This window comes from Nestor notabilis, unplaced genomic scaffold, assembly GCF_000696875.1.
Source record: "Nestor notabilis isolate BGI_N333 unplaced genomic scaffold, ASM69687v1 scaffold23136, whole genome shotgun sequence".
In the NCBI taxonomy this organism is placed as follows: Eukaryota; Metazoa; Chordata; class Aves; order Psittaciformes; family Psittacidae; genus Nestor; species Nestor notabilis.
Window position 1 is genome coordinate 1,947 of NW_009931762.1, and position 218 is coordinate 2,164.

At 63.3% G+C, this 218-nt stretch overlaps 1 protein-coding gene across 1 annotated transcript in view; it reads left to right on the plus strand.

Moving 5' to 3' along the window:
* LOC104406933 (Golgi phosphoprotein 3-like) overlaps positions 1-212 on the plus strand; it is a gene marked incomplete at both ends in the record, with an annotated part of 903 nt that extends 691 nt beyond the window's left edge. The window contains 1 exon segment of the mRNA XM_010016056.1: positions 40-212. Coding sequence (XP_010014358.1) covers positions 40-212 — 173 coding nt within the window.
* Positions 213-218: the final 6 nt, after the last annotated feature.

Sequence of the window (218 nt, forward strand, 5' to 3'; positions counted from 1 at the left end):
TGGGCTGGGAGTTGGGTGGCCAAGGCCTTGTTGAACAAGGTCCCTTCTGCCGCAGGGGAGACCTGGAACCCCTTCAAGCTGCAGTACCAGCTGCGGAACGTGCGCGAGCGCGTGGCCAAGGCGCTGGTGGAGAAGGGCATCCTCACCACGGAGAAGCAGAACTTCCTGCTCTTCGACATGACCACGCACCCCGTCAGCAACGGCACCGAGAAGCAGCG